We start from the raw sequence: 25,315 nt of genomic DNA on the forward strand, positions 1-25,315 counted from the left end.
GTTTTCCTTCGCCACCCCTCACTTTCCCTCCGTATCCTCCCATTTCTCTCCTTAAGTAGAAATCGGGAACAAGGCGTCAAGGCCAGAGCGTCTAGTTAATTTTGAGGGCCCCATATAAAAAATAAAAATGGGCGTTTTAATATAATTTTTTTAAATAAATACAAAATTTGCTAATACTATGATAAATCGATGTATTATAATCAAAACAAATGAATGATAATATGATATATAGTCTTCATGGGTATATTAAATTAAAAACATATATATTTCGATTTCATGTTATGTAGGCCTTGCGTTTAGACTCCATCGTACATAAACTAAAAGTTTTGGATCAAGATGATATATAGTATTAGTTATCAGGCTAAACTTATGCCCTAGATATATACTACCCTGGGCCTTAGCCCATCTCGTTTAGGTATTGGAACACACCTTGTTAATTATATCTGATATGAACTACTTAGTTGGAATTAGGGAATTATTGTCAAAGATGGTTGATCTTGATTAAAATAGGAGATCACACATTTACAATATGGTTTGGTTGAAATATATTATGCTTGCTTCTTTCCGAGTGAAAGTGAAATCAAAATTGGTGTTTAAAATAATTCGACATATACCTAAAATAACAAAGATGGCTATGGATAATGTGGCTAGTTTATTTATACATGTATGTATGTTTATTTATTTGTTTATTTTTAGGGGTGGAGGGAGTGACACAAGACTTTGAAAAGAGTAAAAAGAGGAGAGGGGGAAGAGATTGGAGGGAAAGGGAAAATATATCGCGCGCAGGAGATGCGAAAACAGCGCTCTCTCTTTCATCACCATATCGAATTTTGGTCACTCACAATCAACATCTAACCCATTAGCGGCGGAGAGTCCATATCGGAACCACATACCCACCACTACCACCGACTTACCTTCTCTCTTTCAAAAAAACTCTCTCACTTCCAAAACCCTAGATTCTTTCATACGCCAAATTGCTTCATCTCAAGATCTGTTTCTGTTATTCAACGAGGTAAGCTGCTGCACTCATATTCACTCATATCTTATGTCTACGTAGAAATGTATATGCTCATGTTGTTGAATTGCTCGACTTTGTTGGTTTAAATAGCTGATGTTTAATGTAAAACTTTGGGAGCTTGAATCAATCGCACATTTTTCCTCTGGGATTTTCAAGAATGAATGCATTTTCAGCCCCTTTGTTGGAAATAGGCTAGATAAAGGAGAAGAAACTGGATTTTTTTATGAGATCTGTTGGTTTTCATTGAAGTTTAATCAAGGAAAAAAATAGATTTTATAATGCTTGCTTTTCATGATATGCAATATCTATATTTCGTTTAATCTCAAGGCTCTTTTTGATTATTGACATGCCGTTTTGAACAGAGTTATCGTCAAATAACATAATATCAAACATGGCAAATCACAAGAGTAATGAAGTGGTCAATGGAACTCCAACTCAAGGAGACGTAAGCAAGGAATCAGGTCAGAAGAAAGGGCAAACAAGAAAAAAAGAAAAAATCGGTACTCAGACTCCAAGGGTATTACGTTCAAGATCGCAAGAGAAACCTAAAGCTTCTGAATCAGTAGATCCTTCTCCACAAGATCAAACAAGCACAGAAAAGAAGAGAAAGAAGATAAAGAAGATAAAAAAAGATCAAAATGACGAATTCTCAAAAATAAGAACACATTTAAGATATTTACTACAGAAAATGAGCTATGAACAACTCTTCATTGATGCTTATGTTGGCGAAGGGTGGAAAGGCCAAAGGTTTGTGACATTGTGATTTGTTCTTCCATTTTCAAAAAAACAAGATTATTTATATATATTTTTTGTTTTGTGACAAACAGTTTAGAGAAAATAAGACCAGAGAAGGAGCTTCAACGTGCTAAATCAGATATCAATCGTTTCAAATTGAGAATAAGAGATCTTTTCCAAAAGATTGATAAATCATGTGAAGAAGGAAGGTTTCCAGATACTTTATATGATTCTGATGGGCTAATCGACAGTGAAGATGTAAGAGATTCTTTTAACTTATAACTTATTATTATTATTATTACTTTTAATCTTTTATCTTATTGTTATTTTTTTTTTGGCAGATATTTTGTGCAAAATGTGCACAAACAGAAGTAAAACTTGACAATGATATTATTCTTTGTGATGGTTTTTGTGATCGTGGATTTCATCAATTTTGTTTGGATCCACCTTTATTGAAAGAACAAGGTAGCATCTTAATTTTTACAAAAAAAAAAAAAAAAACACATTTTTTAACATTAATTAATACATAAAGAGCTTTATAACCAATTATTATCATCTCTTTGGTATACAGTTCCTCCTGGTGATGAAGGGTGGCTTTGCCCTGCTTGTGATTGCAAGGTTGACTGTGTTGACTTGTTAAATGATTCCATGGGGACAGATTTGTCCATCAATGATAACTGGGAGGTCGGTTTGGTCATTTTTAAAAAAATATTCCATTTGGGTTTTTATAAAAATCTTGATTTTCATATCTTTGACAACTGCAGAAGGTCTTTCCTGAAACTGCAGTATCTGGGGACAACTTAAATGACATTTCAGGGCTTCCCTCTGATGATTCTGAAGATGACGATTATAACCCTGATGCTCCACAGGTGGCAGAAGATGAGGTAGATGTAGAGGATCCAAGCTCTGATGAGTCTGATTTCTCTTCTGCATCTGAAGATTTGGGAGCCATAGCAAATAATAATAACAATAATAATAATAATAATAATAATGAAGAACAGTATTTAGGGCTTCTTTCTGATGATTCAGAAGATGATGATTTTAATCCTGATAAAGCAGATGATGATGATGATGATGATGATAATCATAAGGCCAAAAGTTCTGGATCAGATTTTACATCTGATTCAGAGGATCTTGGTGACATCAGCAAGAATGAAGTGACATCAGCTGAAGTTGTTAAAGAGTCTGTAGTATCTGAAAAAGATGAAGAAATCTTGAAAACAGATATGGAAAATGACGATTCTGCCCCTATAACTGCAAGGAGACATGTTCAGAGATTGGACTACAAAAAGCTGCATGATGTAAGAGCATGTTTCTTTTCCTTTTCTCTGAATGGAGAAATGACCGTTTTACCCCTGTTTCCCATGCATGGGAAATGATGTCTTTGTTTTGTATTTTGGATTGAATGAATTGTTTGTATACGAGTAAATGACTATTTTACCTCTATTTCCCATCTGTGGGTAATGATGTCTATATAGATAATAAGTGATGTATAGACGAAGACGAAGTCTGTTTCTTTCTTGCACTGAATGAGTTGTTTGAGTATAATCAAATTAAATGACCATTTTACCCTTGTATATACAGGAGGCATATGGGAATGTTTCATCGGATTCAAGTGATGAGGATTTTTCTGATTCTGAAGGGCCAAAGAGACAGAAGAATACTAAAGAGGCAAAGGGTGAAAACTTGAATAAAAAACAGAAAGAAAGTGACTCTACTACCCCTGTAAGAAAAAATGGTAAGAAGGTAGATGTTGAGGGCAAAAATGGTACTTCAGCACGTAAGGGTTCTTCTGCAGCTGGTTCTGGTGATAAAAGTGGTGCTAAATCATCAAATAAAAAACTTGGAGAAGCTGTTACTAAGGTATCTTTATAATTCTTGTAACAAAATACTATTTAATATTATTTACAATCATATATATATATATATATATATATATATATATATATGTTTTTTAATTCCAATTTATTCTTCTTATGCAGAGACTCTATGAAATATTCAAGGAAAACAAATACCCTAACCGAAATATCAAAGAAAATCTAATGAAAGAATTGAATCTCACTCTGAATCAGGTTTATAATCTTTTGTATTATTTATATATTTTGATGACAATATTTCTTCTATTTCATGTATAGTTTTTAATATTTTGTGTATTATTAATAAAATATTATTTGACAGGTCAGCAAATGGTTTGAAAATGCTCGTAGGAGTTCTAAGCACCCTGAACAACACAACGGTGGAGCAAGTACCCCAACCCCGGGCCCCACACCAGAAAAGTCAACAGCCAAGCAAGCGAATTGGAAAAAGTCAACAACCAAGCAAGAGAATGGGGAAAAGTCAACAACCAAGCAAGAGAATGGAGAAAAGTCAACGCCCATAAAATCTAGTAAGAGAAAAGCAAAGGGGGATGATGAGGATATGAATTTGAAAGATGCTAATTCTTCTCCAATGGATTTATCGAGTCAAAGTGCTCGTAGAAGTGGTAGGGTTCGTGCTAAAAGAGTGTGATTAATATAAAATGTGAAATTTAATCACATTTTATGAAATATTGATTTAATGTGATGTGGATTTTAAGGCCTAATTTGGTGGTGTTTTCATGGTTGTTGTAGTGGTTTTTGTAAGAACTTATGTGATGACAAAGAAAGTTGGACATTTTTTTGTTGAGATATAAATTTGCGGATTAATGAATTTATTCGATGTATGTTTACTATATTGTGGTTAGATGTTTTTAGATATCTAACATGGTATGAGGGTGAATGTCTAGCACCTCATGGGCTCACAACACATATCATACATGCATGTTAAGGTTTCATATCGAGACACGTTCCATACATAACTATGTTTTTGAAGTATTTGTAGAAATAATGCATGTTTGAATCTTATAGACAAATGTTTAATGATCAAAAAGCTTAAATTCAAGTATGCTTAGTATAAACTTGTAGGAAACTAAACCAAAAATGTTAAGCACCTAAAAGGCATTTTCTTCAAAACAATTGGTACATCCCATTTGCACTATTCAAACATCATCAAACATCAAGTGCGTTGATGAAATATAGAACATCAAAACTTATATAACAAATGAATGAGGTAAATGGAAGGTAAGATGTATAAATGGAAGGTAAGATGTATTCAATCATGCATTTACCCAAAGATAAAAAGACTGCGTTTATAGATGACCTTCAACATATAAGAACGAGTCCACAATGATAAATAATGTACCTACACTACTCCGCCATACATGCCATGTTATCTGGAAGAGCAAACTCTTTCAAGCCCATGTTATCTTCAAACTATCTTCTAAGGAATCCTCTCATTAGCCCACCATCGAGTGTTGCCAACTTCACCCACATAACCATTAGTGGGTTGGGTTGATATTTTCGAGCATTTAATTAAATTTGTCAACTCGTCTAACTCATTTAAGTAAATGGATTGGGTTGGAATTTTCAACCTGCCGACACGTTTAAATATAATATACATACTTATTCTATATTTCATTAAATATTAATTTTCACTTATAATATTGTATTATGTCTAAAACAGAAAACCCTAATTCTAATTTCTAAAACTTTGGACATTGGTGTTGTATCAAGACTTTAGCCGTGAGGTTACAAACTCTAATCTCATTCTGGTTCATGATTACGTGAAAATGGAGTTGGTGAAAATGGAAGTTGAGTTGCTAACAAATTAAACATCTCCAATGTTATTTGAACAATTTATTTGTATCTATAATTGTATGTTTTCTAACTTTAAAAAAATATTGGAGTTTGAAACTTATTTAAGTATGGTAATCTTATTTATTTATTTACATTTTAACTTTAAACGGGTCAACCTAGGTTCATCCATTTGTTTAACATGTTGGGCTTGAGAAAAAATAACATGTTAATCCGATATCAACACAATTATTAATAAGATTAAAATTCTCAATCCATTTTACTGAACAATATGTTCAATCAATTTAATGAGTTGAAACTAAACCCAACCCCGTCGACCCGACCATTACTACTTACTTACCTATATATACTAGGGTTAATGACCTAGAAAGGTAACGAACTTTGGTCTTTGTCCACATTTAGGTAATCATGTTTTTTTCGTTCACATTTGACCATTGAACTTGCTTGACCTGTTCAAAATAGGGTAATATGACTGATAATTGCGGTAATATTACTCTATTATGAACAGGCCAAACAAGTTTATTGTTCAAAGACAAAACTTCAAAAATGGTCCCTGTGGTTTCCGAAAATCTGAAGTTTAGTCCCTAATCTTTAAAAACCTCATAGATGGTCCCTGTGGTTTCAAAACTTTTAACAAATGGTCCTTTTCGTTAACTCTGTTAGCTTTTGGCCGTTAAGTGAAGGGTATTTCTGTCATTTCACTGCCACAGGGACCATTTATGAAGATTATTATTTAATATTAAAGGGTCCCACCTCTCTCTCTCTCAAAAACATCAAACCACAGCTGTTATCTGCTCCTTATACCATCATCACCACGAGGTGACACTGGCCAAGGTAAGTGATTTCATGCCTCTACTCCGATCAAAACACACAGATCCACCGTCATCCTTTCCCTTCAGCAACCCCTTTATTTCGATTGTTCAACAGTAAAATAAGTATCTCCTACCTTCATTTTCGTTCCCTTCACCTTACTTCTACCCTGTCACCACCATCAATCACAGTCCGTGGTTTCTTTCAAAGAAGAGAGCAACAAAACCAGAGATCTATCATGTTTGGAGAAGGTATCATTCAATGAGTTCAAACAACTAGTTCAAGAAGCCATTACCAACAAATATTTCGCGTTTTCGTCTTCATCAGAAAACACCACTTCAAAATCAAATCAAATCCCGATGAGATCTCAACTTGGGGCATACCTCTTCTTAAAGGCGATCGAACTGATGTAATTTTGCTCAAGTTCTTGTGAGCTAGAGACTTCAAAGTGAAAGATTCTTTCATGATGCTTAAGAACTGATGCCTATAACGGGTTTCAGAACAAATAACTTTATCAGAAAACCTTCTCCGATGAAGAAAAGAGAACAAGGTTTCTGAAATGGAGGATTTAGTTTCTTGAGAGGAGCATAAGAAAGCTGGATTTTAGTCCCGACTGCTTAAATACTATTTTTCAGGTCAATGATCTGAAGAACTCGCCGACGCCGGGGAAGAGGGAGCTCCGACTAGTCACCAAACAAGCTTTACAGCTACTACAAGACAATTATCGTGAATTTGTTCCAAACCCACTTGTGTTTTGTTCTTGGATCACGGTTTTTAACAAAAATTTGTATGTGTGTTTGTTCAAGAGAAAGAAGATGAACCCAAGATCTACCCACTTGGAGAGAGAGAGAGAGAGAGAGAGAGAGAGTGAGAGAGAGAGAGGTGAGACCCTTTAATATTAAATAATTAGTTTTTTTTAAAATAAGACAAATCTTCATAAATGGTCCCTGTGGCACTGAAATGACAAAAATACCCTTCATTTAACGGCCAAAAGCTAACGGAGTTAACGAAAATGACCATTTGTTGTTAAAAGTTTTGAAACCACAGGGACGATCTATGAGGTTTTTTAAAGATTAGGGACTAAACTTTAGATTTTCGAAAACCACAAGGACCATTTTTGAAGTTTTTTCTTGTTCAAATGTGTACGAAAAAAACATATTTACCTAAATATGGACAAAAACCAAAGTTTCTTACCCGCTTTGGTAATATTTGACAAGAACCGTCTCAGGAATGTGTCCTGGGATCGGGCTCCGAAAATCAATGAACAATTAGGTTAGGCTTAGTGTAACCCAATTCAGTCCCGACTGATCATGGGCTAGGCTGTGTTGCTAGGTATTTAAAGCACATACATCCTATCCCCTTAAGCGTATACAACCTAACCCCTAACTAGCTCGACCTAAGACTTGACCATCTCCTCATACACAAAGACCGGACAACCCAATTTCATGTCACATCAATGGATCTTATGACTACTTGCACTTAACATAAAGAACCCAATATTACAAAAATGGGTAAGAAACTTTGGTTTTTGTCCATATTTAGGTAACCATGTTTTTTTCGTACACATTTGACCAGTAAACTTGTTTGACCTGTTCATAATAGGGTAATGTTACCGCTAATTACCAGTCATATTACCTTATTTTGAACAGGTCAAATGTATACGAAAAAAACATGGTTACCTTAATGCGAACAAATACCAAAGTTCGTTACCTTTCTAGTTCATTAACCTATTAGTAATTCCTCCATCATTTGTTTCTCTCTGTGTTGAAATTACACCAAAACTATTCCATTTAAGTTGTGTTGATTTTGTAATTTTTTTTTCCAACGATGCCCTCAAAATACCAACCTAGCATTCAATCAACCATATTCTCTTCCATCAACACAATGTTATCGACAAGAAACATACACAATGGCACCTGTCTGTTAATCTCACAAGAAATCTTGTTCATAATCACAGCAAAGATGTATATGCTAAGAGTTGATCAATGATGTAGGCATGTAGCCTTAATTTACACGAAGTATCCAAGCTAGCATTCAACTCAGTCATATTCTCTATCACCAACATAATATTGTACGTTGACCGAAAGCATGCATCATGGCACCCCCTCCCTTAGTCCCTTTAATCTCGTGAGAAATTTCATCCACAATCAAAGCAAATTAACATGAATATGCTAAGAGCTGATCCTTGATGTAGCCCAATTTCCATCAAGAAAAACTCAGTGCGCCAACTATATGCCACAATCTGATACTCTTCTTAGTTTCTTGGTATGACTAAGTTGCTTAACACCTTGATAGTTGCCACAACTTTCAACCTTTGATTTGTTCTTATAAATTAGTATGACAATATTAGATCTCAACTCCTCCGACATCATGGTCGTTGTTAAGTATCTTAACACCTTTGATAATTCCCTAACTTTCAACCTCTCATCTGTTCTTATAATTTTGTATTACAATGCCAGTTATCCCCTCCTTTTAACATAAGTTTGTTTTGATAAAACACAAGCTTATACAAAATCTTGTAACTCAAATATGGGTTCAAATATTTATAAAACAATTGGCATAAATTTTAATTAATTAATCAATATGATTAATAATAGTATAAGACGATGTGTTTTCTTGAAAAAAAGCACCTCAATCGATGTGGTAAGTGCCTTTGAGTATATGAATATAAATTTGATCATATCCTTCAATCACAAACAATACAATTGCAAAAAAATAAAACAACTAAGAAACATGGTTTAAAAATCCAAATATAAATGACATTAACTAAAAATAATATACATGAAATGTCTCAAAAAACCAATCCTTAGGTTGCCCAAAGGGTGAAAAAAGATGTAAAAACATCTAAATCTTATTAAATGTTCCAATTCCAAACACAGAAACTGCTCCATCCAATGAACCCACTTACTATCAATGCCTCTTAAAAAGCTTTGCCTAACCAATCACCACTCAAGTACCTGCATCAAGAAAATTTCCAAACCAGTTTTTATGTTTGAAAAAAAGCATTCCAATATCATATAAAAAACTATGGTTTTCAACTTGTAATAATCAAAGAAGACTCAATAAGTATGTTAGATACCAAAAAGCATATAGCATTAATGCACCATTCTTTGAAGTTAACTAGATAACAAAATGCAGATATTTATAAAAATCTCAAACAAGATTCAAACTTATTTGGAAAGTTGTACAAAAACAAGGCTCAAAACTTCCAATTCAAATAAAATTGCTACTTAAGACATTGGTTTCTTCCCAAGTTGATCTAACATCTGTTATAAGTTATAAAGATTCTGTCTTTGTTGGAAAGTTGTTTTATGAAGTTACAGAAAAGATTAAAAGGTAACAAAATAATGAGAAACCTACAATGTTGTATGTCTGTAGTGCCTTTTGATGCTTGAAATTGCTTGAAATCACCCATCTTTTCCATTCAATCCTACCAATAATCAAACAAATCCCAATCCCATTGTTTCTTATGTTAAAAATAATTTAAATTTGAAAACACACATTAAACAGCTAATTTACCTATATGCCTATAAACTAATGAAGAAAGACTGATTTCAAAGTTGGTAATAGTGATTTCATTCAGGCAAATTTGAGTGAAAAAGATGATGATGATAAGTGTTTGATGCGTGTCCTAGAAACAGCAAAAAACTCACTACTAGCGATCCTGACAAGAGCGGCAGAAGGTACCATGAGACAGCTCGCAGAACGCGCGCACATTGACAGTGAGGTGAGACGTCAGCCGCGCTCCGGCAACCATCGGCATCAGAGATTGAGCGCATCCTAATTCTCCCAAGGTCCTACAACACAGATATGTAATACATCCAATTGAGAAATGACAACATTGAGAGAAGAGGTAATACGAGATTTAAGAATTTGGGGTAAGGAAATACCTAGGGTTACGGAGGCGGCTGGAGTGGACGCGGGGAGCGGAAGCCTGAGGAGGACGGAGGCGAGGGAGGGGCGGCGGAGTAGAGCGGAAGGATGAATTTCTTGTGGCGGACATCAATGTCCTGGAGATCGAACCACGCCATGCCATTTCTCTGAGAATCACACGAAGAGATCTTGCGAATGCCACAAGGGTTTTAGCTTCACGAATCGTAGGGTTTCTATTTCTCCTTTTCGCTTACCTATATTTTTCCTAAATTAGAAGAGAATACATATTTTGAGTAAATTACAAAATTCATCCCTACGGTATTGTTTTTATCAATATAGACCCTAACTTTAATTTGTTGTCTTTTTCTTTCTTAAAAAAATCTCTAGTTATGGTTTTCGATCTTTAACCTCACTCAATGGTCAAAGTCATGAAAACTTTTTGTTTAGAAAATTAGCAAATAAATGAAAAATGTCGTTTGATAAAACCACTGAGAAATGTAAAATGTCACTACACGAAAAATATAAAATGAGATAATGATTCAATATTATAAGACAAATACGTAATTTATTTTATTAAATTAAATGAAATCTCTTACATCCCATATCATACGAGGAAGAATACAAAAACCTCATCAAAATGTTATTACACGTGGCCAAGTAATCGAGTACAAATTAAAAAAAACTAAAGATTAAATGAATCAAAACAAAGATGTTGTCTTTATGCATCTTAGCTTCTTATCAAACGTGTATACTTTCCCAAACGTCATTTTAGCCATGATTGTACTTCCTCCATAATGCACTCTTTTTGTAGAATTCTGATTCTTGAAACCTTCTAATTTGTTGTTATTGGATAACCAAAGACCAAATTCATGAAGATCACCTTCCTTCCATGAGATACTAACTGTTACATTCCCACGTGCTTTCAACCCTTTGACCGAACCCTTTGACCATTTGTCTCTAGGAAGTGCAGGAAGCAAGTACAGATCCTTCATCGTGCTCTGAACAAGCATCTCAGCTATCGATGCACAAAATCTAACACCAACAAGGGCATTTACGTCATTTACATAGACTAGATATCGAGACTAACTGACCATTTTACCCTTACATTAAAAAAAAAAAAACAAATTTCACGATATTCATCAATTTAAGGTGGTTGGAGCAAAGACAGGTGTAAATTCCTGCTTACCCGAAATTGGCATCAATTTGGAAAGGGGGATGGGCTGTGAACAAATTACTATAAAGCCCTCCTTCATAATCACTTTCATGATCAGGGTCAACCAAGTCAAACAAGTGTTTGACCATTCGGTATGCATGTTCGCTGTTGTGAAGCCAGGCCCACAAAGCAGCTTTCCATGTAGTTGACCATCCGGGACCTTCCTCGCCTGTCACACAAGAGCAAAAACAAATTCTTTAAATTTTGACTTTTGAGGTCAAAAGGACAAATTTTGACTTCTAAATATATACAAAACTTTTTTGACATTCAGAATAAACTTGAAAGCTAAACTAAACTCTATGACATAGACTACAAATACAATCATATTAGGATTTTTTACAGTTGAGATATTCATGTCAAATTTTTACTTGGAAAAGTACATTGTTTGACTTCAAAAAGTCAAATTTACCTCTCTTGACAAGAGTATAGTCTGCAGCTTTACAAAGATCTGGAGTTTTCTCAACAGTTATGGTGTGCCCAGGAAAAAGCCCATATAGATGTGACACATGGCGATGATGCACTTCTGGATCTTCAAAATCTTGTGCCTGTTCCCATTTCAAAATTTTAATAAAAAGTTCTGATGGAATCTGGTGCATTAGTGTAAAAAAAAAGAAATTCAAAAATGGAAAAAGAAACACAAAATAATCATACCCATTCAAGAATGGAACCATCCCTAGCAATTTTGGTTGGGTAGAGTCGCGGTTGAGCTTTAAGAACTCTTTGAATCAAATCACTTTTTTCTTTACCCAAAACCTATTGATTTTTAGATTTTTTTTTATTATTTTCAAAAGACACGAAATACAAAGGATTTGTAATGTGGATTGTTAATTTATTATTACCTCGGAAGCAGAAACAATGGCGATGAATACTTCTTTTATGATTGACATGTCCATCGTTGTTGAATAGCTTACACTTGCAGGCTTACCATTGGGTGCAATAAACATATGTTCTGGAGAAGTTGATGGATTTGTTTCAAGATAACCTTCTTTCCCTTCAATTAACCAGTCCAAAAGAAATGATGTGCATCCTTCTAGTAATGGGTACGCTTTCTTTTCTAGAAATTCCTATTTATTTGATACATGTTAGCATTCAAATGATTCATAGTTAGCCGTGTTTGTTACATGTTAATGACATAACAGAATGTAATGCGTTTGACATGACATGACATGACATAACAGGAAGTGCTACATTTGTGTTTGACATGACAGGATCACATCACATCACATGACACAACATAACATAAGATGATCAAATGATAAGTTGTACAACGCTTGACATGACATAAACAATTCGTATTACGTTTGACATGACATATCTGAACAGGTTGTACTGTGTTTGATATGACAACATGACTATTCAGGTTGTACTGCGTTTTGACATGCATTGGACTTGAATCGAGATTCAACAAAAAAAGATGGAACAAGTATAAGGCTCCTTTCACGTATAACAAACAACCTTAATGTATGTAAAATGTAAAGTAGACTAAAAGCATAATCTTACTTTGTTCATTGTATACGTATAATGCTCCCATAAATGGGCACAAAGCCAAGCTCCACCCATGGGCCATAGAGCCCACACAGCCTCACCTCGATCCGGGGATGTTTTGGCCCAAATATCAGAAACTTGATGTGTAACCCACCCATTGGCCCCATAATTCACCTATCACATAAAAATTCGTTACAAAAAAAAACAATAATTAACTCAAAAAAATGCCACAAAATGAAGAAAATCGTCTCACTTTTGCAGTTTTACTTCCATTGACGGATAAAGATGATATGTAGTCAAACAACGGTTCTTGACACTCATGCAAATTGCATGAAAGTGAAGGCCAATAATTCATTTGAAGATTAATGTTCAAGTGAGGAGCACCACTACATAATAAATTCACAAAATATTTCAATAACATAACTTTAAAAGATATTAAATTTAATTTTGTAAGAACTTACTCCCATGGGGGCTCGACTTTATTATTCCATATTCCCTGCAAATTAGCCGGTTGAGTACCAGGTCGTGAACATGATATTAACAAATAACGTCCGAATTGAAATAAAAGCTCAATCAAAGAAGGATCTTCATCTGTTTTAAAAGATTTGACCCTTTCAGAAGTCGCGACATTTTGTTCATTATTCGAGCTTGAAAGCTCAATGGAGACACGATGAAATAGTTTTTGATAATCATCCACATGGCGAGCATAAAGTTCTGAATACGAAAAGTTTTTTAATGATTCCAATGTGTTTAAAGATTCAGAAACTGGATCACGTTTTGAATCTTTAGGGTTTGTAAATGGGCTTTCAAATGAAGACGATGCTACTAAAAGTAACACAACTGAGTCACACCCCTCGACTTTAAGCTTCTTTTCATCTAGAACACTTATGATGCTCTTGTCGCCATTAATTTGCAAATCAAGAATCGCGGAAAACTTTATTCCTTCGGGGTTTTCATCATTTTTAGCAAAAAGTGTCGGTGGTTTTCTTTTACCCGGACATGATCCTTCCATGATAATTTGGTTTTGTTCGTTTACATAGGAATGGTGATGGAGCTTGCTGTCGAGAAATACAGTGAATGATAAAGATCCGGATTTGCTTCCGGAGATTTTTGAAACGATAACTTGATCTGGGTATGAAGCAAAATGTTCCCTTGTGAATTCAACTTCGCCTATAGAGTATTTGACTTTTACTGTGGATGTATCTAAATCAAGCTCTCTTTGATACGTTTTATCATCGTAGGCAGCAAGATCGTCGGAAAATTCTAGGTTTATATCGCCCAGAAGTTGGTAAACCTTCATTATTACGAGAAAGAGAGGTTACATGAACTCATATGGTCGTTTACACTAAGAAATATAGTCAAGAAACATACGTCGGAGGGATCGCCGGACAATTTGACGGCGGCGGTAGTAGCTTCGGGGTATTTTCCGTCATCGACGAGCTTTCTGACCTCCGACAATGCTGTCGGAGCATCTGGGTTCGTGTAGTCTCCGGGAACCCCTGTCCACAGCGTGTCATCTTGAACAACAACAAGAATCCATTAAATCATCAATGGCATTTCAAGATTGAAGAAAATGTTCAACTTTAAATGGAAAAACCTAAAAATACTTGAATTCCTTAAATGGGTAATTTTAAAAAAGAAAAATTTACCATTAAGATTGATGGTTTCAGTAGCGACACCACCCCAGACCATAGCACCAAGGCGGCCATTGCCGATGGGAAGAGCATCCGTCCAGTGCTTAGCTTCACCATTGAAAATCACCTTCAAAGCTTTCTTCTCTGTTTCATTCGAGCTGCTTGATGATGATGATGATGATGGATTCCACAAATCTTTATCTAAAATTGGTTTAACCATGACCCATTCGTCATCACTGTCTTCCATTTTCACTCAAGCCTACCAAAAAGCCTATTTTTTTTCTTCAATTGCAGAACCAACTCCCTGTTTTCTCTCTCTAGTTCTCTGTGTCTACATAAATGTGTGTGTAGTATTGTTGACCCGACCCGGGAAAGAGGATGACCCATGAGTAAATGCTGTAAGAAGAAGACAAGAAAGGGGATTAAGGAGGGGTCCGTGAAGAGTAATTTCTTGATGAAATTTAGGTTACTGTGTCGCTGTGTGTGTATGTGCAATGGGCCCTTTTCTGTGTCGGTGTTCGCTGTTGGGAAGAGTACCAGTGAAGTGGTTTCTTGATCTTACTCCTGTTTGCGTTATCAATGGAGATTGTTATAATAATCTTCTTTGACACGTTTAACCTGGGACTAAATATAGCTAAAAGCCTAAAACTAAGAAAAACATCATTTTAGGTTCGAGTTTAACTTATCCCAAAATGTAACAACGTGAGTGTTATAAATAGAATTAAGATGCAAATCTTTCAAATAAAGAACTCATTCTTACCCAATAATTTTTGGGAAAATGACTTATCAAGGTAATTAACTTTTCGGTATGTTCACATCTAGGTAACTATCTTTTTTTTGTACACATCTAGGTAACAAATTTGTTGGAAGTGTTCACATATGACTATTATGACCTGCTGTAACAGGTTACATCCTAGATGTGAACACTTTTGATAAGTTCGTTACCTAGATGTGTACAAAAAAAATAGTTACCCAAATATAAACAAAACGAAAAATAAGAGTAAATTACACGAATGGTCCCTGTGATTTGGAGGAATTTGTGTTTTTGGTCCCTAACTTATTTTTTTTAATTCGGATTGTCCCCTACTATTTATTTTTGTGTTGCGTGTTTGGTCCCTGTCTTACATAAAAAGATTATTGTGCCCTTATTAATTTATTTTTTAATTAATTTTCTTATTTATATATTTATTTTTTATATATTTAAAAAAATTAATAGACCCCACATATCTGTATCTCCTCGGATGATCCCTACTGTTTATTTTTTAATTAATTTATTTTTTTTAACTCTGATGATCTCTACTGTTTATTTTGGTTATGCGTTTGGTCTCTGTCTTACCTAAAAAGACTATTGTGCCCTTATTAATTAATTTTTTTAATTAATTTTTTTATTTATGTATTTATTCTTTATATATTTAAAAAAAATTAATAGACCCTACATATCTGTATCTCCTCACCATCACATCTCTCATCCTCCTCAACTTCTATTTTATTTTTCATCTTTAGTGATATTGACGTCTTCACCATCTCTTCTTTTTTCCGTCCTTCAACTCCGTCGAATTAACACCACAACCGAGTAAACCCACTAAAGATGAAGAGACAGTGGGTTATGGTGTTGGTTCGCCAGAGTTGAAGGACCAAAAAAAAGCATGATGAAGACGTCGATGACACTAAAGATGGAAAAGAAATAGAAGTTGAGGAGTATGAGAGATAGGATAGTGACCGGTGAAACCCAAATTAAATTTCTCAAATGTGGTTTCAGGTTTACGGTGAGGAGATACAAATATGTAGGGTCTATTAATTTTTTTAAATATATAAAAAATAAATACATAAATAATAAAATTAACTAAAAAATAAATTAATAAGGGCACACTAGTCTTTTCAGGTAAGACAGAGACCAAACGTGCAACAAAAATAAACAGTAGGGACCATTCGAGTTAAAAAAATAAGTTAGGGACCAAAAACATAAATTCTCCGAAACCACAGGGACCATTCGTGTAATTTACTCTTACTTTTCGTTTTGTTCATATTTGGGTAACTACTTTTTTTGTACACATCTAGGTAACGAACTTGTTGAAATTGTTCACATCTAGGATGTAACCTGCTACAGCAGGTCATAATGGTCATATGTGAACACTTCCAACAAGTTTGTTACCTAGATGTGTACAAAAAAAAGATAGTTACCCAGATGTGAACATACTGAAAAGTTAATTACCTTGAAATTGCAAAAAAAATAACCACTAAATTCGCAGATGGAAATGCCCCATCTGCGATTTTGGCTTTCCATCTGCGATTTGTACTGTTCATTTGCGATTTTGGTTGTGAAAATCCATAAAACGATTTTTTTTCCTCATTTTCACTCTTCAATATAGAAAAACTCTCTCTCTCTCTCGGGGATTCCTTTTGACGATTTCTTGAAGAAAATGAACGATTATTTCAACAATCCCGAAAATATGAAATTTCCTAAACAAATAACAACTAAACTGATAATTTTCTACAAAAGTTTATATATAGTAAGATTATTTCGTAGACAAACCAACTGATTTGATAGTCAAAATTAAAAAAATTAAAAAAAAATTAAAAAAAAAATTTGTAAAATCGCAGATGGAATACAGAGGAAATCGCAGATGGACTGTGTCCATCTGCGATTTAAGCCTGCCCTGCCTTATATATATAGAAAAAAAAATTATAAAAAATAATCCACATGTGAATGTACAAGTGGCTAAAGCACACTTGTGCTTTAGCCACTTGTACATTCGCAGATGGAATGTGCAAATCGCAGATGGACCATTCCCATCTGCGATTTTTGTGGCCATTTTTGCAATTTCAATTTTTTTTGGCTATTTTCCACAAAGTGATTAGTATTGTTGGCTATTTTTGTCATTTTCTCTTTTTATATATATAAAAGTTTATGCATTGAAGTATTATATTGTATAATTATATAATCTATTATATAATTATATAAAATTTATATAGAGAAAAAAAAATATTATGTATTCCATTCCAAATAGAAATAGAAGTAAAGTGGTTTGAAATATATTGCTATTTTAGCAATTGAACCTTGATTGATTTAAGATATAAAATTTGAATAAATCGCATCATATATTTTATAAACGTTAAAGGGATTAAAAAAGGTTAAGTTGTATTGGTAATAAGAGAAAATATCACTGTTGAAAAGTAAAGTTATGAATTTGACTCTTACTCACTGAATTATTTTTCTGCATAATTAGTCACTGAACTTATAATTTTTCTATCAACTAAACCAGCATTGTTAGTTTTAAATTATTCCCCTGTTAACTAGCTTATGTGACACGCTGGCATATAAGGGGATCGAGTTGATTTGTCATTGGACGACTATCGCCAAATCAAATTCGGTCAAGACTCCACTCCACCATCCCCGTCGACAATATATGTAATTTTGTCTCTAGTTAATTTGGTCATTTAGTTTTATCAAGGTGAACTTTAATTTTTTAAAAACATACTAATAATGGTGCAATTGAAACGATTTCAAAGGAAAGAGTGCCATATGGTTGAGTATATAAAAATATTGCACATTCGTTCTCTTTAGGGTTCGATTTTGATTTTTCTGAGCCCCAACTTACAATTGCAAGTGAGGGTAAAGATCTGTCGACATCGAATCGGTTTTTGGTAGCTGTGACGGGACTCGAAGATGATGATAATGATTTTGAAACCCTAACACTCGTTGATTCGGACACAGATAATTGGAGTTCACCTCCTCAACTGAAGCGCCTCTGGCAAGGGTGCACGATGGAGGATACAATATCATCAACTTCGGTTAAGAAGAAGGCGACTGATTTGTTGTGGTTGTAGATGATGATGACATTGCCGACTTCTCTTTTTCTTCTTTTTTTTTTGGAACGGCAAATCTAACCTACTCCTACTAAACTACTCCTAACACCACCTATGTCCCAAACGAGACTTGAACCTTCGACCTCAATGAGGGAGGACACCTCATATCGTTGGGCTAGAAGCCCTTTAGTAATGAGGACTTCTCTTCGCCGGAGGATAACCATACAAGTATAAGATCTTATTCAATTTGTTAATTACATTAGTTTAAATGCATGGATTTGAAAGTGGGCATAAGATCACCGATTTAAGAAAATTGGATGTTTGCGATTCGTGGCAGCATAATGGCTTCAATCTGGTAGTCAAGTACATTTCTTTAATCCCTAAAGAAATCACACGTTTGGAATCGAAATTGAAATCCAACTAGACCTAATCTTAGATATGTTTTACTTCATTATCATATTTAGATCACTGTGATGTTAGATTTCTAGGAACATATTTTAATGAGAAGATTTCTTTATGTTATGTATATTGCTAACTACAAATGAACATCTTTCAACACATAATCAGGAAAGCAAAAATAAAATTTCTCAGATGATCCAAAGTCAGTAATTAAAACATGAGCATGCAGTGACATGGCGACAGTTGTCCAATGCCAAATCAACTTCCCTTACACGCTAGCCTGCCACGTAGCTTGATTAATGGGGAAATGATTTAAAACTCACGATAATGGCTTATTTACAGGAAAATTTCAAGTTTAATGACTAATTGGGCAAAACAATAGTTCGATGACCAAATCGACTCAAAGACATAACTTTATTGTGCTACAATGACATTTTCCCTGGTAATTATTACACTGCCTTTTTGCATGATAAGCTATGATTTCAACAATTATAAACTCTAGCATTTGACAAAATGTTGGCACCGTTGGTAAGAGCACATCACACTACAGGACAATGTTGGCAACATTTAAGGTATTATTGTCGCGATGAATAGTTATTGGCATGGGGTTGAAAAATACACACATACCCATTCTCTCTCTCCTTATATCTAACCCTCAACGCAACATCCCCAACCAAACCTCACACATCACATTACCATTTTGTCCCAACCACTGCCACCATACACACACCGTACACAATTTATAATTGTTTTCACACTCTTCTCTCTCTTTCTCTCTCTCTCTCTCTCTCTCTCTCTCTCTCTCTCTCTCGCTTGGCGCTCTTGGAAAAAGAACCCTACACCATTTGTGCTTCCAATGTCGCCGCCTACTGCTTCTTACCTCACCATCGAGCGTAAATGGTGGTGATATCAAGGGCATACATATATTTCGTTTCTTAATTTACATTTATGTTTCTTGGATCTTTGGGGACTCTATTTTTTCCTCTCACGTACGACACACTGATTTTCTGTAACACACCGTTTTGATAAGTACTTTGGTTGTGGTTTCGGAGGCCCAAGGTATAAGCGATTCGGTCTTTTATGGGGTCTCGGGTTTTATCCGGAAGGTTTTAGGCTTGGGGATATGGCTAGGAGCGTAGGGCTTCCCGCCACCTTTTCATGGATACCAATATAGTATGTTTCTTTATGTACTAGTATGTTATATGTTTGTATGTGTATAGCGGGCGAGGCCCAGAGTGTAACAAACCGTTATTTTAAACCTATGTAATAATGTAGGTCAAATTGTAGTTCTTTTTAAAATAATAAAGAGAAATTTTAGCATACTGTGTATATTTACATAATTGAACCTAAAAAATAAAGTATTAAACAATCTCGATTGGGATGAACAAAAGGGTAGAGATTGTAATAAGGTTTCCAAAAATATAAAGAATACTAAAATCCGAGTTATAACGAAAAAGTTATGACCAATCGAAGATCCGCGACAAAACCGACAAAACACTGTTCAGTATAAAAAGTGAATTTTCAATAAAAGGCTTTTTAGCCATAACAATCTAAATGAAAGTTGTAGATTATGCTAAACCGATAACTTTCATGAAAAGAACGTCAAAATCTGACTTCGTATGAGGAAGTTATGATTTTTCTAAGTTTCAATATAGCAGTATACAACTAAAAACTCGAAATAAAGATCGAGTGATTTTTAGCCGACACAACCTAAACGAGAATTGAAGGTCTCGTCAATAGTAGTACAACGGTAAAAAGACAGACAAAAACGGACGTCGGATGAAGAAGTTATGAATTTTTAACGGATTTCCTGTCCCGGTCTGTTAAAAATAATAATATTAAAAATAAATTCAAAATTATCCGACGAAGTCTAAACGAAAGTCGTAGAGTATAATTTTACCTACGCGTGCATATAAAGAACGTCGAAAACGGAGCTCGTATGCGAAAGTTATGAATTTCGCAAGTTTTGGGCACAAAAATCGAGAAATGTTGAAATCTGGGAAAAATCGCACGGTGTACCTTCGGCCACGTCACCTCGCATGCGAGGATTCCTCGTGTCCTCCCCGTGTCAACTTCTGATTGGACCGAAGTCGCGGTCCAGTAGCCAGCCGACACCCCTCGCAGAAACACGCCACCGAGCTCGGACCCGCGCCTTCTTCTGATTCGACCGAAGTCCGGTCCACTCCTGACCCGACACGCCGAGCCAGCTGTCCGAAGTGAACCCTCCCCCTCGCCACCTGTCCGAACACGCGGCTGCTTCTCCTTGCTTCGGATCCGATGCTTCGGCCTATATAAGGCATGCGAGACGCTCCGGATTTTTCACATATTTCACCCCATTTCCATACTTTTTCACTTCTTCCACCACTTTAAAATTTCCTACAACCCCTAAAGCCCCGGTAACAAGTCTAAAACCCTAAGCAAGCCTTGAAGCCCCGAGAATCCCGAGAAAAACAACTTTCTCCAGTCGAAACTCTGCCCGATTAAAGCCGATTTTTCTTCAAATAAACTCCTTTCCAGAAAACGAAACGCTGTCCAAATCACCACCTATCAAGTGAGTTCATACCCCCGTATTTTCATAATTTCTAATGTTTTAAGGGGGGGGGGGATACAAGTATAACACAAGAACTTTGTGTTATAAAATCATGATTTCAAATCATGATAAAACGACATTAAATCATCAAAATATTCTCAAAACATTTCTTTTGTAAACTTATATTTTTCCCCAAAATTCATATTTGAATATATATATATATATATATATATATATATATATATATATATATATATATATATATTTATATTTATATAAATAAGATTTAAAAGGGCTAGGACTAATAACTCATTCTGGGTCCTTTTCCTTGTATGGATGTGGGCTTATAGTACCGGTTATTTGTCCGAATGCCGTTTAAATTTTACTTATATGTAATTGTATATGTATATAAATATAGAAGTTATTTCATTCAGTTTACATACCCTTTGTAACATGTTGAGCAAAAGGGGTTTCTTTCAAAAACAGTTAAATACCAATTTAGAAAGTACATATAAATTATAATAGGTATAATTTATGATACATAGAACAATAATACATGAATCAAGTATACTATAATACACAGTTTTACAAGAAATAAAGGTTTGGTTCAAAACAAATCAGGGGATATACAATTTTCATATACATGTTAAGAATACTAATTCAAGAACATACTGTCAATCATTTATTTCAGAATGATTGGGTTTTCATAACTAATATACATGTAACGTTTATATGCTTTTTATGAGTCATTCAATTCAGGTTGTTTAATTCATTTAGACAACCAAGTTAAAGTCCTGATATTATAACCAGAATCTCCAGTCAGGGGATCGAAACAAGGTGTGTGTAGATCTATATTGGGATTGACAACTCCGCACTCAGGCTGCTAGCTACAGTTAGGCATACACGCCAATGAGTGACAATTGTTATCAACAGTTTAAACGCCTACAAGACGTTTGTTTCAGGCCATCCAGTCACAGTATGGTTATAATAACTCATTAAAAAGATATTAACAATACGTTAGTGTATAATCAACTAAACGTAAGTACACCTTCAAAGTACCAGTTTACAGAATACAAACTACAACAGTATAATACAGTTTTCAATAACAGCTGGTGAAACCAGGCACACTCTCAGTTACAAGTTTTACATAAAGGAATACAAATACAAAACATTGATTTACAAATAGAACGGTTTTATGGGAATAAAACTACTTTCATATACAACAAAAAGTATAGGATTTTCTGGAACAGTTTACATATGCAAGACATAAACACTTATGCACTCACTCAACTTTATGTTGATACTCTCTTTTCAAATTACTTGTATTCTCAGGGAAATAATAAACAGGTACTCCCCGAGCTTTTTGAGAAGAGGGAGCTATTTTGAGTCATATCTTCTTCTTTTGTATAACTATTTTGGTTTCAATATATAATGATTGAACACATGTAAATACTTATAATTTTTCAGTACAATGGTTGTTTGTACTTTGATTGCTATGATACATATGTTGTGATACTACACATGAAGTCCTCCACCCCTGGACGTTTCCGCCGTCTGGTTTGGGGGTGTGACAGATTGTTATCAGAGCATTGTTTATAGTGAACTCAGTATATTAATCCATAAAAGATATACAAACTATAAATACATCAGGGCTAGGAGCTCTGACTACAAGTATACTTTTTAAAAAAATTCTAAGTATTTTTACAACAAGTATACTAACACTCATACCTACAAGTACAGTATCACAGTCATGAGAACCTAAAAGTATTTGAATGTTGAACATTATAGTCAAACCTGGGCAGTTATGTAATCATATCTGGGATTAATATAGCCTGATCAACTATATTGATTTGAAATATGACCAACATGTGTTTGGGAGTGATAGTAGTGTTGCGACATGTCTAAAACTTACCAACCATACAAATTCAGAAGAACTATAGAACAGATCACATAAATTAAAATACTATGGGAGTATTTTACTATCCTTACCTCTAATACATATAATATGGCCGAACACAATTTACCTGGGGAACGTCCCCTGATACAAGGTGAGGCAGAACCCATACCAGAATGGGGCCACTATATAAACCACTGGAGTCGGCAAGATGGCCAACGTCCTCCTTACGGGATGGAAAGAGGTTTCTATAACGTTTCTAGAGGAGGATAAGCCGATAGAGCTCTTTCAGTTATAGTAAATCGAATAGCCCGCCAAGCTGATCAAGCAAGGATTCCGATCAATCGAATCCTACAAGTAAATACGGTTGCGCAGGTTAACACTGCAGATATCCTTCGTCTTGATGAAATGCAGGACGACACCCAACATCATACCGAAGCCCTTCAAAGGCAACTCAATGCTGCTCAATCTGAGATAAGGGAATTGAGAGAGCATCAAGCTGCACAAGAAAGGCACTGGAAAACGCAAGATGAAGTAGGACCCAACAACCGTCGTAGCAACTGCCGTAAGTAGTGTTTACACTACTTCTACTTTCTAGTTTAATATACTGAATGTATAGACTACTTTTCATGATATGTACAAAACCGAGTATCAATAAAATAATAAACACTTTACTTCAACAAGAGTTATTACAATTTTCATAAACATCCTATTCCAAAGTTTTGGATTACAAATATGTTCCAGTGTTATTTTTCATGCTTTTCAATACGACCGCAAAAATTTTATTTTCGGTAGGTCGGTTTGATGTCGACACTTTCTCAGTATTGTGGTATATTATAGACCTACTTTAAGGTCAAGTTTTCCGGACCATATGTACTTAATATACCAATACAATCGAAATGTATTTTCATACTCTTTGAAAAATAACCACTCAATTTCATATTATCCTATTGCAAGTTGTACTTGCAGTGGATTTCTATTTCCAATTCTTTACAAGATTCATGTTGAATTAAGTGTTTAGTTTAGAGATATCAAATTCATATTCATTCTTGATATCTCACTATCTTTTTATCTATTGACTTTTATAGAAAAAGATGCCTCCTCGTAGAAATCCAAGACATAACAATGTCAATGAAGCACCGACGCCACCACCACCTCCTCAATTCGACCCCGCTATGTTCCAAGCGACGGTCATGACAGCTGTAGCTGCTGCCATGTCTCATATCAATACTCATGGTGCTAGTGGGTCGGGAGCTGGTGCACATCCTTCTAACCATGGCGAGAGTCATGAGCACTCGCGAGAGTGCACTTATAAAGACTTCTCGAATGCCAAACCCAGGACCTTTAATGGAACTGGAGGAGTGATGGTTTTAAGGCAATGGATTGAGAAGACAGAAGCAATCTTTGAAATTTGCTCCTGTCCGGAGGGTAGCAAAGTTAAATTTGCTGCCTGTACTTTTTCAGATAGGGCCTTAACGTGGTGGAATGGCCACATTAAGTCACTTACTCTGGTAATGGCTAACTCGATCAGCTGGGAGAACTTAAAAGCCATGCTAATGCGGGAATACTGTCCGCGAGGGGAAATACAGAAACTTGAGCAAGAGCTTTGGGGTCTTACAATGGTTGGTTCTGACATATCAACCTATACCAGTAGATTCTTTGATCTAGCAATTCTTTGTCCGGATATGGTTCCTTTAGAGAGCAAAAAGATTGAGAGATATATTTGGGGTATGTCGCCCCAAATTCAGTCTAGTGTTTTAGCTTCGAAGCCTGTTACTTTTGACAGTGCCAAAGAGCTGGCATAATTGATAAATCGTAGAATCAATTATTAATCAAAATCAGAGTTAAATGAATGCAGATTGAACAAACGATGTAAATAAGATCTGGTTTCTGCTCATTTACGCTTTCAACTTTTACAAAGAAAATAGACAGGTTCTGTAAAGGACTCTTATCTAACTCTAGTAAAGTTCCATATTTATAGGAACAGTGAAAGCATGCAAAAAATACTAAGGCATTGACAATTAAGCTTCGTACGAAATACATCTCAGTAAATAAACTTAACAAAACATACGAAGGGTAAAACAGACTTCGACATATTACAACAAAATTCGACCCTAACAATCTCCCCCTTTGTAATAATGTCGACCTTCGTCAGTTCAAGAGTATCTGTATAGCATACAACATAACTCTTCGAATTTCAGTGTACCACGAGATTATCTTCTTCAGTTCCTTCTTATCTCCTTCAT

At 35.0% G+C, this 25,315-nt stretch overlaps 3 protein-coding genes across 6 annotated transcripts; 1 reads left to right on the forward strand and 2 right to left on the reverse strand.

Moving 5' to 3' along the window:
• Positions 1 to 707: 707 nt before the first annotated feature.
• Positions 708 to 4,445, forward strand: HAT3.1 (Homeodomain-like protein with RING/FYVE/PHD-type zinc finger domain-containing protein). The gene is made up of 9 exons (XM_079071690.1): positions 708 to 1,012; positions 1,381 to 1,765; positions 1,846 to 2,011; positions 2,095 to 2,218; positions 2,325 to 2,437; positions 2,518 to 3,054; positions 3,338 to 3,616; positions 3,736 to 3,825; positions 3,932 to 4,445. The coding sequence occupies exons 2-9, from the start codon at positions 1,410 to 1,412 to the stop codon at positions 4,259 to 4,261; spliced, it is 1,995 nt and encodes a 664-aa protein (XP_078927816.1). The 5' UTR covers positions 708 to 1,012; positions 1,381 to 1,409; the 3' UTR covers positions 4,262 to 4,445.
• A 4,526-nt stretch (positions 4,446 to 8,971) lies between these two features.
• On the reverse strand, positions 8,972 to 10,351 carry LOC145135923 (uncharacterized). Of its 4 annotated transcripts, none has more exons than XR_013720123.1 (4): positions 10,125 to 10,351; positions 9,888 to 10,031; positions 9,595 to 9,664; positions 8,972 to 9,191 (listed from the first exon to the last, which is right to left on the reverse strand). XR_013720123.1 is itself a non-coding variant. In XM_079070134.1 (4 exons), the coding sequence occupies exons 1-3, from the start codon at positions 10,268 to 10,270 to the stop codon at positions 9,642 to 9,644; spliced, it is 279 nt and encodes a 92-aa protein (XP_078926260.1). In that variant the 5' UTR covers positions 10,271 to 10,351; the 3' UTR covers positions 8,972 to 9,191; positions 9,595 to 9,641. The 4 variants fall into 4 exon arrangements, 3 of the variants coding, with proteins under 3 accessions (XP_078926260.1, XP_078926261.1, XP_078926259.1); XM_079070134.1 differs by having other exon boundaries at positions 9,922 to 10,031; XM_079070135.1 differs by lacking the exon at positions 9,595 to 9,664 and having other exon boundaries at positions 8,972 to 9,187; positions 9,918 to 10,031.
• A 301-nt stretch (positions 10,352 to 10,652) lies between these two features.
• Positions 10,653 to 14,895, reverse strand: LOC145137496 (alpha-L-fucosidase 2-like). The gene is made up of 10 exons (XM_079071624.1): positions 14,455 to 14,895; positions 14,177 to 14,322; positions 13,267 to 14,099; positions 13,059 to 13,191; positions 12,821 to 12,979; positions 12,160 to 12,384; positions 11,972 to 12,073; positions 11,730 to 11,865; positions 11,294 to 11,489; positions 10,653 to 11,139 (listed from the first exon to the last, which is right to left on the reverse strand). Exons 1-10 carry the CDS (start codon positions 14,684 to 14,686, stop codon positions 10,806 to 10,808), a joined length of 2,496 nt encoding a protein of 831 aa, XP_078927750.1. The 5' UTR covers positions 14,687 to 14,895; the 3' UTR covers positions 10,653 to 10,805.
• Between the last annotated feature and the right edge of the window lie 10,420 nt (positions 14,896 to 25,315).

Source organism: Lactuca virosa, chromosome 9 (assembly GCF_052849685.1).
Source record: "Lactuca virosa cultivar CGN04683 chromosome 9, Lactuca_virosa_CGN04683_v6, whole genome shotgun sequence".
Taxonomy (NCBI): domain Eukaryota; kingdom Viridiplantae; phylum Streptophyta; class Magnoliopsida; order Asterales; family Asteraceae; genus Lactuca; species Lactuca virosa.

Bases quoted from the DNA above. Each gene is read 5' to 3' on its own strand.
- HAT3.1 (XM_079071690.1), top strand. From the start codon at position 1,410: ATGGCAAATCACAAGAGTAATGAAGTGGTCAATGGAACTCCAACTCAA. The intron at 2,219-2,324 runs GTAGCATCTTAA...TTTGGTATACAG, and splicing joins ACCTTTATTGAAAGAACAAG to TTCCTCCTGGTGATGAAGGG. The intron at 3,826-3,931 runs GTTTATAATCTT...ATTATTTGACAG, and splicing joins TGAATCTCACTCTGAATCAG to GTCAGCAAATGGTTTGAAAA.
- LOC145135923 (XM_079070133.1), bottom strand. From the start codon at position 10,270: ATGGCATGGCGTGGTTCGATCTCCAGGACATTGATGTCCGCCACAAGA. The intron at 10,032-10,124 runs GTATTTCCTTAC...TCTGTGTTGTAG, and splicing joins AGCCGCCTCCGTAACCCTAG to GACCTTGGGAGAATTAGGAT.
- LOC145137496 (XM_079071624.1), bottom strand. From the start codon at position 14,686: ATGGAAGACAGTGATGACGAATGGGTCATGGTTAAACCAATTTTAGAT. The intron at 13,192-13,266 runs GTAAGTTCTTAC...TTTATTATGTAG, and splicing joins AAAGTCGAGCCCCCATGGGA to TGGTGCTCCTCACTTGAACA. The intron at 11,140-11,293 runs GTAAGCAGGAAT...TGTTGGTGTTAG, and splicing joins CAAATTGATGCCAATTTCGG to ATTTTGTGCATCGATAGCTG.